At 41.4% G+C, this 13724-nt stretch overlaps 1 protein-coding gene across 1 annotated transcript in view; it reads left to right on the forward strand.

Moving 5' to 3' along the window:
* Positions 1-13724, forward strand: part of ptprn2 (protein tyrosine phosphatase receptor type N2) — a gene marked incomplete at its 5' end in the record, with an annotated part of 195280 nt that overhangs the window by 162160 nt on the left and 19396 nt on the right. The window contains 3 exons of the mRNA XM_080417441.1: positions 212-415; positions 8256-8403; positions 9900-9973. Of these exons, the coding sequence (XP_080273567.1) occupies positions 212-415; positions 8256-8403; positions 9900-9973 (426 nt within the window). The remainder of the gene's footprint in view (positions 1-211; positions 416-8255; positions 8404-9899; positions 9974-13724) is intronic.

Raw genomic sequence — 13724 nt, forward strand, 5'->3', positions numbered from 1 at the left:
AAATCTACGAAGTAACTAGTACGTTTTCAAATAATTGTAGTTGAGTAAAAGTACAATATTTGGAATCCGAGATGCAGCGGAGTAGAAGTAAAAGTACTGTAAATTGGAAGTACTCCAGTAAAGTAAAAAAATACCTCAAAATTGTACTTAAGTACAGTACTTGAGTAAATGTACTAGTTTTTTTTTACACTACTGCTTGCCTTCCCACCAGGAGCTGTGTCGTCAGCGCATGGCGATGCGCACGTCGGAGCGCGTGGACCGCCCGGAGACCCTGCGCCACTCGCGGCTCAACAGCGTGTCGTCGCAGTTCAGCGACGGGCCCGCCGCCAGCCCGTCGGCGCGCAGCAGCACCTCGTCCTGGTGCGAAGAGCCGGTGCCGGCCAACATGGACATCTCCACGGGACACATGATACTGGTAAGCAAGCAGTGGTGGACAGGGGCGTAGCACCAAATTCTGGGCCCTGGGGACAAAGATTCACTGTGGGCCCCCCTATGATTTTTTTTCTTTATAAAAATACCTAAAAAATATGTTTGTTTTTTGTTTTTTAGGCCCCCCTTACCGGGGGCCCTAGTAACTCAGTCCCACTTACCCCCCCAGTGACGCCCCTGGTGGTGGAAAAAGTACTCAAAATATCAAAAGTATCAATACTGCAATGTAGAAATACTCTGCCTGTCATTGTGTATGGAAATAATGGTGAGAGCACTGGCCAGCCTAACCCTATACCCAAAACCAGTGGTGGAAAAAGTACTCACATTCTTTACTTAAGTGAAAGTATCAATACTGCAACGTAGAAATACTCTGTTACAAGTAAAAGTCCGGAATTAAAAGTGTACTTGAGTAAAAGTACAAACGTATTGGCATCAAAATGTACTTAAAGCACCAAAAGTAAAAGTACCCATTATACAGAATGTCCCATTTCAAGTTTTTAAATGTATGAAAATCTTTTGAAAATAGCAGATCTACAAGCACACAGTGAAATATCCCTTTAAATCGGCACTATGTCACTTTGTTTTTAGAATAAAATGTAATTTTGTCCAATCTGTATGCTAGAGTATGTTAATACAATATAACTTGTCTCCCTGCTCTTCTATTGAGATATTTAGATCGTGTCAAGGTCATGTCTCACCTAGACACAGGCTCTGACACGAATTCTGACCTGATGGTCAACATTCAATGTATCCCCTGAGCAAGCAGTCAGGCTCTATTAGCCGAATGGTAAAAAATGTCAGCACTTACGCAGGAAACCGGGTTCAAATCCGGGGTAGAAGAGGAAAGTTACATAGAAGTTGCAGCTTTAAGTACAGTTTTGAGGTGCCTTTACTTTGCATCAGTATTTCCATTTGTTCAATATTTTGTGCTTCATGATTGGATTTAACGAACACACTGGGGTAATGATGAGTCACAGTAGGAGAAAGTGTGACCAGGAGGTGGTTGAAGGGTGGCTTGTACACCCAGGCAAAAATAAAAAAGAATGTTTCAGTTGGTTAATGAGCCTTCTGGCTCCCAGCGCCCACCGGTTTAACTGTACATCCAGTCACCCACAGCTTCAGACCACCGACACCTTTTTCCCCAACTTAATAAATCAGCATGATTCCACATGGCAGCTCTGCAAAAACATTCATACCTGCAAGGTCCACTTCCAGCAGCTGTAATGGGGTTTTGAACTAGCACTTATGTTTGAACTAATACATTACACTTGGACGATGTGCGAGCAGCACGCGGGCGGTTTGGTCTGGGCTTGGCTCAAGTTAACAAAATCATAAATCGTAGTGGTGTTCTGCAGTGGTGGAAAGTCACTAAGTACATTTACTTAAGTACTGTACTTAAGTACAATTCTGAGGTCTTTGTACTTTACTTGAGTATTTCCAATTTCCAATACTACACACTACATCTCAGAGGAGACACTTCAGCCCTATATACATTTTGGGCCATTTGAAAATAGCCGATCTACAAGCTCACAATGCACATTTGAAAATTTTAAATAGGACATTCTGTATAATGAGTACTTTTACTTTTGGTACTTTTATGCCAATACTTTTGTACTTATACTCAAGTACTTTTGGAATTCCGGACTTTTACTTTTACTTTTACGTAACAGACTATTTCTATATTGAAGTATTGATACTTTTACTTAAGTAAAACATTTGAATACTTTTTCCACCACTGGTGTTCTGGCTGCTATATACAGTATTTGGGTGAGATTATACAGACTGTAAATAGTTGATGGTGTGTGGTATCGGCCAATGTGTCTACTGCATGTCTCTGTTTGGCCTTGTGCCAGAAGCCAGCAGCTTTATTTCCATCTGTTTTGGTTCTTTCCATCTGTCTCTCTCCATAATCTAGAAAACTCTCTAATCTTTACTTTTTTTTGTTTGGCGATATACTTTCTCTTGCTTTATCTCGGTGATGGTGTCACCGCTCTCTCTCTCTCTCTCTCTCTCTCTCTCTCTCTCTCTCTCTCTCTCTCTCTCGCTCTCTCTCTGAGAAACCTTTTCTGTCCCCTCAGTGTCATTTTGTCTCTCTTTTATCATACCGTTCTTTTCCTCTCTCCTCTTTATCATTCCCGTCTTTCTCCTCTCTGCTGCAGCTGAACTGACAGAGAGATATTTTGTTCTCTGTGATAATGAGAGATAATGAAATATCATTACGCTGTTATTGTTGTTTGAGTATTGCGGTAATTTTGTTTAAAGCTTTTGATGTCTTTTTCTGGACACAAATGCACACACACACACACACACACACTCACACACACAATGGATTGTTTTAATTTAGTTCAACTTTTGGTTTCATTCATTTGAGACAAGCTTGATAAAAGAGATGGATAGATGCCTTGCAGTGTTTCCATTAATGGGGAGACCATTCATCACGATGCACGTCTGGCTTTTGTATTGGGTGCCTATAATGAATGAGAGTGCATTTGAGTAATGCATTCGTATTGGAAGTAATAGATGGGTTTGGTGGCACTCGTCAAGACTTGTTGTGATTGTGAAGACCTCCTTTTGAAAACATCGACAATGGAAAAATGCATTTAGACCCGCAATAACAAAAGGGAGGCAACGACTCCTTTTGCCAGTAGTTTTATTATTGGTAGCAGCTCCTCCACAGATTCAATGCATAGAGAAAGGTAAAGCGCGCCGCAGAGGGACCTTTGCTACTCTTTCATGCGGTGATTGACATGGAGATGTCCTACTGGGGTTGGTCTTTAAGATTCCACTGCCATCGCAGATGAAACCATGTGTGAGATTGCTTGTTATCGCTGATCTCATACGTATTTTTCCCTCTCCTCTCCTCCCCTCTCCTCTGCTCTCCTCTCCTTTGAGCTTATGCCATGTGGAGACGGTTGATGTGTCCCATCTCAAAAGAAATGCACACATTCTTTTTGGGATCCTATTGCTGCCACACGCACGCACGTACGCACGCACATGCAGTACCTATATCATGGTAACACTTTGGCTATTCAAAAATAGCAGATATACAAGCTCATAGCGCGTCACTTCGTGCCGCGCTATGAACTTGTAGATCTGCTATTTTTGAAAAATCGTGGACATTTTTGCAAATCCTTGAATACATATATATACTTTTAAAGCGAAAATATCGTACTCAAATCTTTGCATCTGCGGGGCCCCTGGAACAGAATATTTTGAGATGGGGGTTGGCGGCCAAATACATGGGGGTCCTTGACATGAAAAGGTTTGAGCACCGCTGATATACAGCAGCAGAAGTTTTTCAGAAGGCTTCAGGTCTTCATGGGTTGAAGAAGCTGTAAAAGTGTGGAACAGCAAACATAAACAACCATAAAAATGCGTCTCAGTCCTCTCTTTGAAGGACTTTCCTTATCTTGCTATGGCTTTGTGGGGACTGTGTGTTCCTCATAAAGATGTGCAAGATCACACAGACACATGCTGTAGTACATGCAGCACATCCTTACACACCAAACATAGCACATTATGTTTATTAGCACATGTTATTGCAGGACATCGGTGCCATCCATCAGGATAAACCAAAATAAAGTTACACCCAATGCAGAGGAGGTCTACCCTTTATACACACTGAAATCCAAAATGTTAGTTTAATCGTTTCTGTTCTGTTCTGTTCTGTTCTGTTCTGTTCTGTTCTGTTCTGTTCTGTTCTGTTCTGATCAATAAGAAAATACTCTCAACAAAACCACTCTCAACCCAGATATGTATTTTGGGCATGTCATTATACCGATCTACAAGCTCACAACGCATCACAAGCTTGTAGATTGATGATTTTTGAACGTTTTTTTTTAGATACACTTATTTAAAAAATCTGAAAACACCAGCTACATACCTGCCAATACCGTTCATAGGCCGATCAATACCGTCATCAATAAAGTCAAATAATGGCCAATATATTTAGCCTGGTTCCAGACAAATATTCCATTGCAAAAGAAAAATTGCCCTTAAGCGGATTAGGTCTGGCCCCTCTCAATAGAGATGGGATTTCTCTCCCTCCGAAGTTGTGAGGGATCAGTCAGGGCCCAGTATGCAAATATGGGGCGGAAATGCAGATTTCCACACAGAGATTCCAGACTAATATCTACGCAGTGATATTAGTCTGGCCATGCCAGGCTACGATATATTAGCCAAACCGATATTATCAGGCTGGCTCTAATCTTAAACCCAACGCGTCATGTTCTGACACTATTTTAGTCAAAGAGATTTGATAGAGCCCTGGGGGAATCCTGTCAAAGTGAATGGGGTTTAAGTGGTTATAAATAGTGTAAAAAAGCCTTCAGTTTCACTACTACATCTGGACGTTCTCTGTGTGCTGAGTCACCACCTGTTTCTCGCCACATCCGCTCAGAGCTCTGTCACACACCAAAGAAGAAACCTCCATCTCCATGTCTCAGAACCCCCTCCTTCCCCTCTTCTGCCCTCGTCTTAACGCCTGCTGCCGACAACACCGCCTTCTGCATCATGCGCTGTGATACCGCAACACCTGTGCTCGTTTCATTTATCCGCTGAATGATTGTGAAAATCTCATCATTAGCGCATTTGATATGGATAAGTTGTGTCACAAACACATCTGTCTCTGTCTGTGTGTGTGAACTGCACTTACGGTGCCTGTTCTGTTCTGAAGTCTGTGTGGTTCAGCACCATGGACAGCGCTGTACAGTTAGATCACTGTACCAGGCATGAATGCACGGAGCAGCAGAACACCTCTGTGCATGTTTCTGCACAGCACAGTAACAGGGTCACGCTGTTGTTTCTTTGTTTTCCCTCACCTCAATTATTGCATCTAAAACAAAACTGTAAAGGGCTTAAGGTGAGCTTTCATTATTTTTGAGCTCTTACTCTTACTTTTCTTTTTAAATGATATAGTACTTGTTCCAAAGGCAAAGGAAAACTGCTTCCACTTGTCAGGAATTTTGGCAGATTTCTGCTCTCACTGGCCTTTTCACATTTTTCTTTTATTCAAGCGTTATACTGTAGCTGCATGTAAGTGCTTCTTAGGTATAAAACCCATAAGCTAAAAAGGATTGTGTTCCATAAATATAATACTGTAAGAGAAATCAGATGTTTGTTGTTGCTCATACTGCCATTACTGGAACATTTCCTTAAATAGGGAACAAAACCTTAAACATTAACACATGCATGCATTTTTGCATAGAATACCTCATGCGCCATTCCCTGAGAACAGCCCTCTCCCTCTATTATTGTTCATTCTAATTGGACGGTGTGGGGTTAGACAGCAATGTGTTACCTGTTGTGTCTGGCTCCCCTGGTTGTCCCCTTCATACCCAACACCCTCTGCAGCCGGTGGAGACTGCTTAGGAAGGATTAAGCATTGTTTCCCTGACGCCCGGGCTCCCATCTCAGCCCTTCTGATTGGCAGACATAATCCCCCCTCCATTCACTAAAACCTTCGTTACCCTGTCTCTGGAAGACTCCATGGTCCACTGCTTCCCCCCCTAGAAATGGCCTGGGGTGTTGGGGAGGGGGAGGGGGGGGGGGGGGGGAGCGGGCTCGATAAGGGGTTCTGCTGGCCGCATTGCATCAAGCTAAAAGATTATATGAATTTGGAATGAAATTAGTTCAGGGCATCGTTTGAATAGGACGGGATGAGATTTAGAGTGGCTGTATCTAGTACATGGACATGTAATGTGCATGGTAAAGGGAGGTGGGATGCTGTCATGAAGTGTATACTTGTACAGGGTGACAGGGAGTGTAGCGGTGACAGGCTCTGTCAAGTGGCCATAATGGCACACTGTCAGTTCCATGAGAACTGCATTTTGTGTTTGAGAACCCACTGCACCCACTGTACGTACAAATAAAAGGATGCATTGCGTTGTGTTGTCATTATTTTAATCCATCAAGACCTGGAACGCATCTGTGTAATCTTTTTATTTGAGCTAAAAAGCATTATTTTACACTTTGGCTATTCAAAAATAGCAGATATACAAGCTCATATGAGCTTGTAGATCTGCTAATGATGAAAAATCATGAACATGTGTGCAAATCTTTGATATATTCTTTTAAAGCGAACATTTTTAACTAAAATCTTTGCCTCTGGGGGTCCCTGGAACAAAATATTTTGAGATGGATTGAGAACCACTGACATAGTAACATACGTTTTTTCAAAAAACAGTTTTGAAGACATTTTGTAGAATCGGCTTCAGGTCTTAATGGGTTAAATAACCAGATATTTACCCTCAACAAGCTGAAGTTCAAAATAGAAGAAAATGGGATAAATTACAGCCTACAGGATGGAATCTTCTTTAAAATCAAATGACATTAGAAATGATACTTTGTCTCTCTAATGGACAGACAGACATTCCACCATCTCATCATGTTTGCAGTGTTCAGAAGAGTAGAGTTACCTGATTGAGCAGCACCTTTGTCACTGCATATTATAAACCAAAACTTTGATACACTTTTCAAGCTGAATTCGTAATGATCTTATTAGCCACAAAATACACCTTTCTAGCAATGTGAACTGCTGAAATGATGGGTAAGAAAGGGTGATTGCCTATTGTGTGAGGTGCACGCTTATTTTTTTATAAATATCCTGGCAGAAATTGTATATTATTAGCCACAAAACGCACCTGTCTTGAATGGCGAACATCTAAATTGATGGACAACCGATGATAATTGCCTATTCTTTGTGGCACAGTATACGTACTTATTTTGATTATCATGGAGGCAGGAATCGTATTCCGAAAAGTCTTGGATTTCTCGTTTGATTGGCAGACATGAATAAGCTGGAGATAACAATAGGAGTGTCATCTCCCTACTCAGCTTACCTATTCTGTATTTAATATGGGATAAAAACTCGGCGCATCTGGGTATCACTTTCATTGTATTAGCCAGCTGATCCCTGACATCAGTTTATGAGCCTGTAATCTTCTGCCTTACACAATGGCGGACTAAACCATTTAAAGCTGTCGGGAGGGGCATCATGATATGGGAGTGAAAGAAAAACGCGCAGAGCCCCCAAGAATAAAAAGACACCTCTCGCCAGCTAAATTCGGCTAAAAACCCCCAGTGACTCACCCTGGTTCAGGAAGTGAACACACACACACACACACACACACACACACACACACACACACACACACACACACACACACACACACACACACACACACACACACAGGCACACAATACCCCCACCCCCTTTTTTTTCTTTCTTTGTCTCTCTAGCAAATTCAATTTCGTCTTCTCCGAGTGCCAGCTTAAATGCAGACAATCTTATCAGTGGCTGTGCAAGCAGTGAGGGACGTGATTGAAACACCCCTGAAGTATTTTCAATGCACACCAACCTTTCACAAGTGTTAATTGTGAATGGCATTGTTTTTGTTTGTTGTTGTTGTTGTTGTTGTTGTTCTTTTTTTCTTTTTTTTAGGGAGGGGGATTGGTCACCTCGCATCCACATAAACACACACACACACAAGGAACCCTCCACCCACATGGTTCCGCTATACAGCAGCTTAAGCAGGATAATGCTCCATGACACCTGGATCATAGCTTTAAAGGGGTGGTTCTGTTGTCAATGGTTTATCATTTTACTCCGGTTTAATCATCATCAAGCAGGCCTTTGTAATGGACTGAAATACAATAAATCTAATATTAAAGAAATATATATTAAGATGCCGTCGCATGCCATCGTATGCCGTCATCCCATTATTACTAATTGACATATTTTCTGTTTTTCTGTGTGTTAGAACTCTTTCTTTCTGGAGAAATGGCGGCAAATCTTTTGCATCCTTTGTGTAACCCCCCCCCTGCAGTCTTACATGGAGGACCACTTGAAGAACAAGAACCGTCTGGAACGGGAGTGGGAGGCCCTCTGTGCTTACCAGGCTGAGCCCAGTGCCTGCAGCGTGGGCCAGGGGGAGCACAACTCCAAGAGGAACCGCTCGGATGCTGTGGTCGTATGTGAGTGCAATGCAATTCAGATCATGTTTTCACTAGTTTTCTGTGAGGATGTATCCTGCCCAGTACAGGCATGGCAGGTGCACAGGACAATCTTGCAGTACCACCGGTACAGGAAATATTGCCCGTTAGGAACTAGTGTTGTCTATTAAGAACTGTTGTTGCCCATTAGGAACTGTTGTCAGGAACTACTGTTGTCCATTAGGAACTGTTGTTGTCCATTCGGAACTAGTGTTGTCTGTTAGGAACTGTTGTTGTCCATTAGGAACTAGTGTTGTCTGTTAGGAACTGTTGTTGTCTATTAAGAACTATTGTTGTCTATTAGGAACTGTTGATGTCCATTAGGAACTGTTGTTGTCTATTAAGAACTATTGTTTTCTATTAGGAACTGTTGTTGTCTATTAGGAACTGTTGTCTATTAGGAACTGTTGTTGTCTATTAGGAACTGTTGTTGTCTATTAGAAACGAGAGTTATGCATATAACTAAGGTTCTATGAATTCCTTCTGACCGCCAGAGGCAGTGTTTCAACACCTGGATATCCATCGTGCGAGCGCGCGATGGATATCCAGGTGTTGAAAACACTGCCTCTGGCGGCAGAAGGAATTAAATAGAACTGTTGTTGTCCATTTGGAACTGTTGTTGTCCATTTGGAACTGTTGTCTATTAGGAATTGTTGTCTATTAGGAACTGTTGTTGTCCATTAGGAACTGTTGTTGTCCATTAGGAACTGTTGTTGCCTATTAGGAACTGTTGTCTATTAGGAACTATTGTTGTCCATTAGGAACTGTTGTCTATTAGGAACTGTTGTTTTCTGTTAGGAACTGTTATTGTCCATTAGTAACTGTTATTGTCCATTAGGAACTGTTGTTGTCCATTAGGAACTGTTGTTGTCCATTAGGAACTGTTGTTTTCTGTTAGGAACTGTTGTTGTCCATTAGGAACTGTTGTTGTCCATTAGGAACTGTTGTTGTGCTTTAGGAACTGCATTTGTTGTTCATTTTCAGTGTATAATGGTTCTGAGCTGGTCTCAATTCGTCACACACTGAGCCTTGTCCTTGGGGTGTAAATGTTATTTTCAGGGTTCATTGTTCTTTCTCTTTCAGTGAGTAGTTGCTGTAATTGTGTGTGTGTGTGTGTGTGTGTGTGTGTGTGTGTGTGTGTGTGTGTGTGCGTGTGCGTGCGTGCGTGCGTGCGTGCGTGCGTGCGTGCGTGCGCATATGTGTGTATTTATATATATATGTGTATGTATTATATAAATATGTATATATATATATATATGTATATATGTATATATATATATATATATATATATATATATATATATATATATATATATATATATATATATATATATATATATATATGAGGGGTGACTTTGAGGGCTGTGATGAAATCTGTTGAAGTTATAACCCCAATATTGTAGCTTTCTCAACATTATATTTGAGGGAGAGATAGAAAGATTGAAATATACTTGATGAATTATGCATCTCGATTACAGATGATCATTCCAGGATAACCTTGAAGGCTGAGAATAACCATGGCAACTCAGACTACATCAATGCCAGTCCAATTGTGAGTATTCTTCCTTCACTATCAATGAGCAGTGTTGCAAATGTTTCTTGTCTCAAAAAGAGACTCTTTGTGTCTCCTACCGGAACCGCTGCCGGTCATGAAATTATTGGCTTAGACAATTATTATTGGCAAAAACAAAATAATGTCCATGAATTCAAGTCTCCATGGGGTGACTAATCGATGGGAAAAAATGTAATTTCGGGGGTGAACTATCCCTTTAACCACTTTAAGTTTCACTTCTTAAATTATTTTAAGAAATAGCGGAAATACCAAATCTACAAGCTCACAAGGCATTGCAATGCGACACATTGTGAGCTTGTAATTTTTGCTCATTTTACGTGACACTCTTGTGTGATGAAGTAGGGCATTAACACATTGGGTGCCAGCATTTTTTCATAACAACTTACGTTGGGTGCCAGCATTCTCCCCATTGACTGCGCTTTGCTGTTTAAAGCTCTAGACTCCACGAGGAGCAAATCCATGTAAAAAAAAACATCCATTCATGTTGCGCGATGACCCTGGCTACAGCCTGGAACGATAACATTTCACTCGCGAGTTACAATGGGGGGGGATCGCGCATCGCGCATGACCGGTTTTCCCCACCGGAAACAGATTCGGAGATATAGGTGTTTTAAAGAAGGAAATAGACAGGAAGTGGATGGCAGCCATGTTTTTGTTTTTCCGGTGATCTATCTGGCCTATCCTTCTCAAGATCACAATGGGTACTCCCAGAGCTGCTCTAGCCCCGCCCGTGTGGAGAAAAACGAAAAAAACAAAAATACATATTTCACGGTCTGGACCGTGTTCGGCACCGGACCGCTACTCTGCGCAAACACGGTTCAGACCGTGTTTGGCACCCGATGTGTTAATTTATGAAAGAAAAAACAAACATAAGTTGAAATATTGAGATATGATGTTTCTGCCCGACAGCAATGGTATGATAAGCACATGTTGTAGTTGCATTTAACTTTGTGATAACTACAGGTTTTTGTTTTGTTTTTGTTATTAGCTTTCCATGTTGTCAACCTCTTTACTATATGAGTATTCAGATTGTCATGTTGAATCACACTTTGTACTTAAGCTTCTTTTCAAAATGGCAGCTCCCTGCAGATAGCACTTGTGTCTTCACATCTGCATTTAAAATAATGTAATTTTTCTTCTTATCCTTCTTCTTTTTTTTCTTCTTTTTTTTCACTAAACAAATGTATCTCCCAAACCAAACCAGACAGGCCTCAATGCTGGGGAACAGGCTTTGGTTATTTTTCTGTATTTTCTTCCCCCAAACATTTTACAATGATTGCCCGTCATGATTTCCCCTGGGGCTGCTGAAAGGGGATTCCATCAAAGAGAACAGGAAAACTATGCATTTCAAATACAGTGCCAACATTTCCAAGGAGATAGATAGGGCTGCACACACCGCTGCAGTAAAAAGCCTATTACTTTTCAGAAACAAACAGAAGAGAGTTTTCAAGAGACTATTTATTCCTCAATTTTCCTGCTAGTATATTCAGGAAGGCTGAGGTTTATTTGAACAGTATGCAACAGTCTGTTTGATATTGTCAGGTGAAAACATAATATTAGAGTGACAACTGAAGTTTAGTTTAGTGAGTGTGTGTTCACAAAATGACAATGTGGGTGTTAGCGCACACTAGTGGAGGTTGAACATAATGTTCCCCACAATTTCTTCTTACTCTACTGTAAACAAAAAGAAAATAAACCAGAAAAAGTGCTCCTCGGAGCACAGGTCTCCGCCAGGTCAGGTAGGTTATATTTGCCTCCTGGTGGCGCTATAATAGGCCAATTTGAAAAGGGTGCCATTTTTTCCTAGGCCGTGCACAGCAATCGAACACTGCATTCGTGATTTGAGGCATTTTGTTCTATAAATGTGTTTTGCTAAATTTGACCTGCTGGTGGCGCTATAACAGGCCAATGTTAAAAGGGTGGCATTTCTTCCTCAACATAGTGTGAATGTGTGTGGAAAGTTTCACAGCAATCAGACGCTGCGTCCATGATTTGCGGCATTTTGTTCAAAACGAGGCACTACTGCAAACTTTAGTTGTTAATCTTAGCCAATCAGGATGGAATATGATAAATCAAACAGATCCGTGTTGATCACATTACTATAGAGATCACGTGTACCGATTTGCGTGAAATTTTGATAAAATGGGAATGAGTAATATAAAGATATGTGTTTTACATAAGTCGGCCTCTTGGTGGCGCTATAAAAGGCAAATGTGAAAAATGCAGGGCAAAGGTTTTTCCTTGGCCTCTAGGGAGTGCGCATACAAAGTTTTGCACAGATCGGTGCAGTTCTAGGTAAAAACATGAATCGGCCTGTCATAGCGCCACCATGAGGCTGATTTGAAAATCTTCAAGTAGCATTTCTTCCTCTGCCTAGTGGGAATGTGGGTGCAAAATTTCACGGAAATTGCATGCTGTGTTCATGTTTTGAGGCATTTTGTTCAACACGGAGCACTTCTGCCAACCTTGGAAGCCATTTTGAGCCAATCAGGATGCAATATGAAAAATCTGGAAAATCTGTTTTGTTTAATGACTATAGAGATACTCTGGAAAATCTGTTTTGTTTAATGACTATAGAGATACTGTGTACCGATTTGCGTGACGTTTGGAACAAATCTGTAGGAGTACTGTCAAAAAATGAGCTTTGCAAAAAGCGGCCTCCTGGTGGCGCTATAACAGGGCCATGTAAAACATTTGGGGCAGAGGTTCTGAATTGGCATCCAGGGAGTGTGTGTGCACAGTTTCGCTGCGATCAAGCCAGCGGTGCCGGAGATTAGCTGTTCACAGACGGACACACACACGGACGGACACACACACACACACACACACGGACGGACGGACAGGGGGCAAAACATACTCTCTCGCCATGCCTTTCGGCCTGGCGGAGACAATGAGACAGACAGACAGTGTTGATTTCGTCGACTAAAACTATGACGAAAAATGTCCGTCGGCTACCTTTTTACACTAACGAAAACTAAATAAAAACTAAGCTATGATGACTAAAACTAAGACTAAATATATTGACAATTTCATCAACAAATAAAAACTAGACTAAAATGTTAGTGAGGGATCTAGTGGAGAAGAGATCCAGTAGAACTAAAAGAGAAGTCATTTTATGTTTGGTTGCGCTCTGACAATAGCAGATCTACAAGCTGTGAGCTTGTAGATCGGCTATTTTCAGCATGCAACCAAGTGTAAAATCAGCCATTAAGACGCCATCAAGGCCCGCCAAAATACATTTTAGTCGACTAAATCAACTGTAGATTTAGTAGACTATAATCTTATGATATTTAGTCGACTAAAACTAGACAAAAACGAAAACATTTCAGATGACTAAAATATGACTAAAACTAAATGGAATTTTATTCAAAAGACTATAACTAAAACTAGATCAAAATTCGCTGTCAAAATCAACACTGCAGACAGACAGACAGACAGACAGACAGACAGACAGACAGACAGACGCACACCCAAGGTGTTGGAGGTCGTTGAAGTACAGTAATGGTTGCTCCAATGGCGTTTAGTTGAAAGCAGTGGTAATTACACCACAAAAGGGACCCCTGGCTGAGCCAAGCAAAACTGTGATAATTATGTCTGTCAACGCTGTCTCTTTCTCCTCATTAGCTTCAGTAAATAATGCGCCACCTCTTCCTTGGAACCCAGGGTCACATGAGACAGAGGGGAAGGGTATTGCAGACCGAGGGCTGACATGCAGGATGGCAGCTATCGA

The sequence above is a fragment of the Gymnoscopelus braueri genome (assembly GCF_963280865.1).
Source record: "Gymnoscopelus braueri genome assembly, chromosome: 21".
Taxonomy (NCBI): Eukaryota; Metazoa; Chordata; class Actinopteri; order Myctophiformes; family Myctophidae; genus Gymnoscopelus; species Gymnoscopelus braueri.